Raw genomic sequence first — 2193 nt, 5'->3', positions numbered from 1 at the left:
CAGGACATGACAGTGTTACAGTGTTACAGCTACAACAGTAGTTACTATGTGTTACAGTGTTACAGTGTTACAGCTACAACAGTAGTTACTATGTGTTACAGTGTTACAGTGTTACAGCTACAACAGCAGTTACTATGTGTGTTCCACATGAGATATACTCAATAGAGTTTTAGAAAGAAATCCATATCATTATTCTTATACATAAGGGCTTATCTCCAACACAGATGATCTCATGCACATCGGATCATATTCGGGGGTTTGTAGAGTTAATGTTAATGGCGTCTCTGTCATGCCTCTCTGGCTGTAACAGTACACCTGTATTGACTGTGGCCTTTTAGCGATAAAGTGCATTGTGAGTGCTTTTTATAAGAAATGACTTATTTGTGCATTTATTATTTTTTTGTATTATATAATATAGAGAGAAAGTTCATAAGGAGACTGCTTGAAATGATGGTAATCCATTTTAACACACAATACCTCTTAAAGCCGCAATATGTGCATCCAAACGCTAATTTCTCCAGTACTAGACTAGCAAATACTTCGTGTCATGCATAATCACACCACCTTATGACAAAATAAACTCTAGTTCCTCCCATTTCACGCGCGTTTGCTTAAAATCCACAAGAAAGAGGTGCGAAATCTGGCAATCTGGCGCCAACGCCAAATTGTTTGCCAAACCATTTAGCCCCGAATCGGTTAGGTGACGTCACATGTTGCCACGGGTTGCACCCGCTGTATGGTTGCTTGGCAGAGCAACGTGAACGTGTCAACAATATCGGAGAATTTGAACAATATTGGAGGTATTTTCAAATACCTTTTATAAGACAACGCGCAGTGAAATGGGAGGAACTAGAGTTTATTTTGTCATAAGGTAGTATGATTATGCATGACACGAAGTATTTGCTAGTCTAGTACTGGAGAAATTAGCATTTGGATGCGCATATTGCGGCTTTAAGAAATACTGTCTGTGGCTCCATCTATAGATAAGAAAAGCAACACAATGACAACCCAGCTATCAGGTACAACATCACCCACATAAAATGAACGATCATGAAATTTAACGCGCAAATTTTCCTAGCTTTTCAAAATGAGGAAGACGCTACGTTGAGATTCGACGTGAAACTATATGTTTGTCACCCACCGAGACTGTGGTAGTCGGTGTCCAGCTGCCTGGCCCTGTTCTCAATGACGTCAATCACTTGTGACATCAGCTGGAGTTTGTCATCGCCGAGTTCTTGCGTTTTTATCAGCGCCCTCTGGATGTGGATAAGGCTCCGCTTCCTAGCAACATTGTCTGTTTCCGCCCTGTAAGAAGAAAACATTGAAAGTGATTACGTCACCGAAAACACTAAAAATACCAAATTATGTCCACTTTTTCACAAAATGCAAGTGATTCTGTTAGCAAGCAATTAATGTAAGGATCATAATATCAAATCGTCCATTTTTTTTGGATTTTTAACTAGTAGAGAAACAATCTTATCAGGTAAGAATTTGACGACACATTTAATCTAATTAGTACTCACTTTCAATGTAAAAAAATGGCAACAAAAATTTTAAAAATTTACACCAAAAAATTTGTGACGTAGTCAATTGAACACAACATCACTACATGGATTATGTTGAATCCCTAAAATAATTAGTCCTTGCACATTGGGAGACACAAAAAGAGAGAGAGATGAGGGACAGAGAGAGAGAAATTGAGGGAGCGAGACAGAATTAGAGATAAAAATGAAAGCGTGGGAGAGAGGGCGAAAGAGAGAGGGCAAATAAAGAGAAAGAGAAAAGATAGAGAGAGAATAGGAGAAAGAGAGAAAGAGATAGAGAGGCAGACAGACACACAGAGGAATAGACAAAGAGAGAGACAGACATAGCGAGAGAAAGAGAAAGACAGAGACATACAGAGACAGAAAGAGAGAGAGAGAGAGACAGAGACATACAGAGACAGAAAGAGAGAGAGAGACAGACATAGAGAAAGAAAGACAGAGATAGACACACAGAGACAGAGAGAGACAGAAAGAGAGAGAAAAATAGAGAGCATGAGAGAGAAAGGGGAAAGGGGCAGCATCTGTGTCCACCACCGCGCTCGCCTCACCTGAACACCTGTCCACCCCCGCGCTCGCCTCACCTGAACACCTGTCCACCCCCGCGCTCGCCTCACCTGAACACCCCCGCGTTCGCCTCACCTGAACACCT

General features: G+C 41.0%; 1 protein-coding gene across 1 annotated transcript in view; it reads right to left on the bottom strand.

The window, feature by feature from the left end:
• LOC106812930 (inhibitor of growth protein 2-like) overlaps nucleotides 1-2193 on the bottom strand; it is a 12824-nt gene that overhangs the window by 3544 nt on the left and 7087 nt on the right. The window contains exon 3 of the mRNA XM_014816943.1: nucleotides 1142-1305. Coding sequence (XP_014672429.1) covers nucleotides 1142-1305 — 164 coding nt within the window. The remainder of the gene's footprint in view (nucleotides 1-1141; nucleotides 1306-2193) is intronic.

Source organism: Priapulus caudatus, unplaced genomic scaffold (assembly GCF_000485595.1).
Source record: "Priapulus caudatus unplaced genomic scaffold, Priapulus_caudatus-5.0.1 Scaffold21, whole genome shotgun sequence".
NCBI classification, from domain to species: domain Eukaryota; kingdom Metazoa; phylum Priapulida; class Priapulimorpha; order Priapulimorphida; family Priapulidae; genus Priapulus; species Priapulus caudatus.
This window is presented reverse-complemented; position numbering and strand designations above follow the sequence as displayed.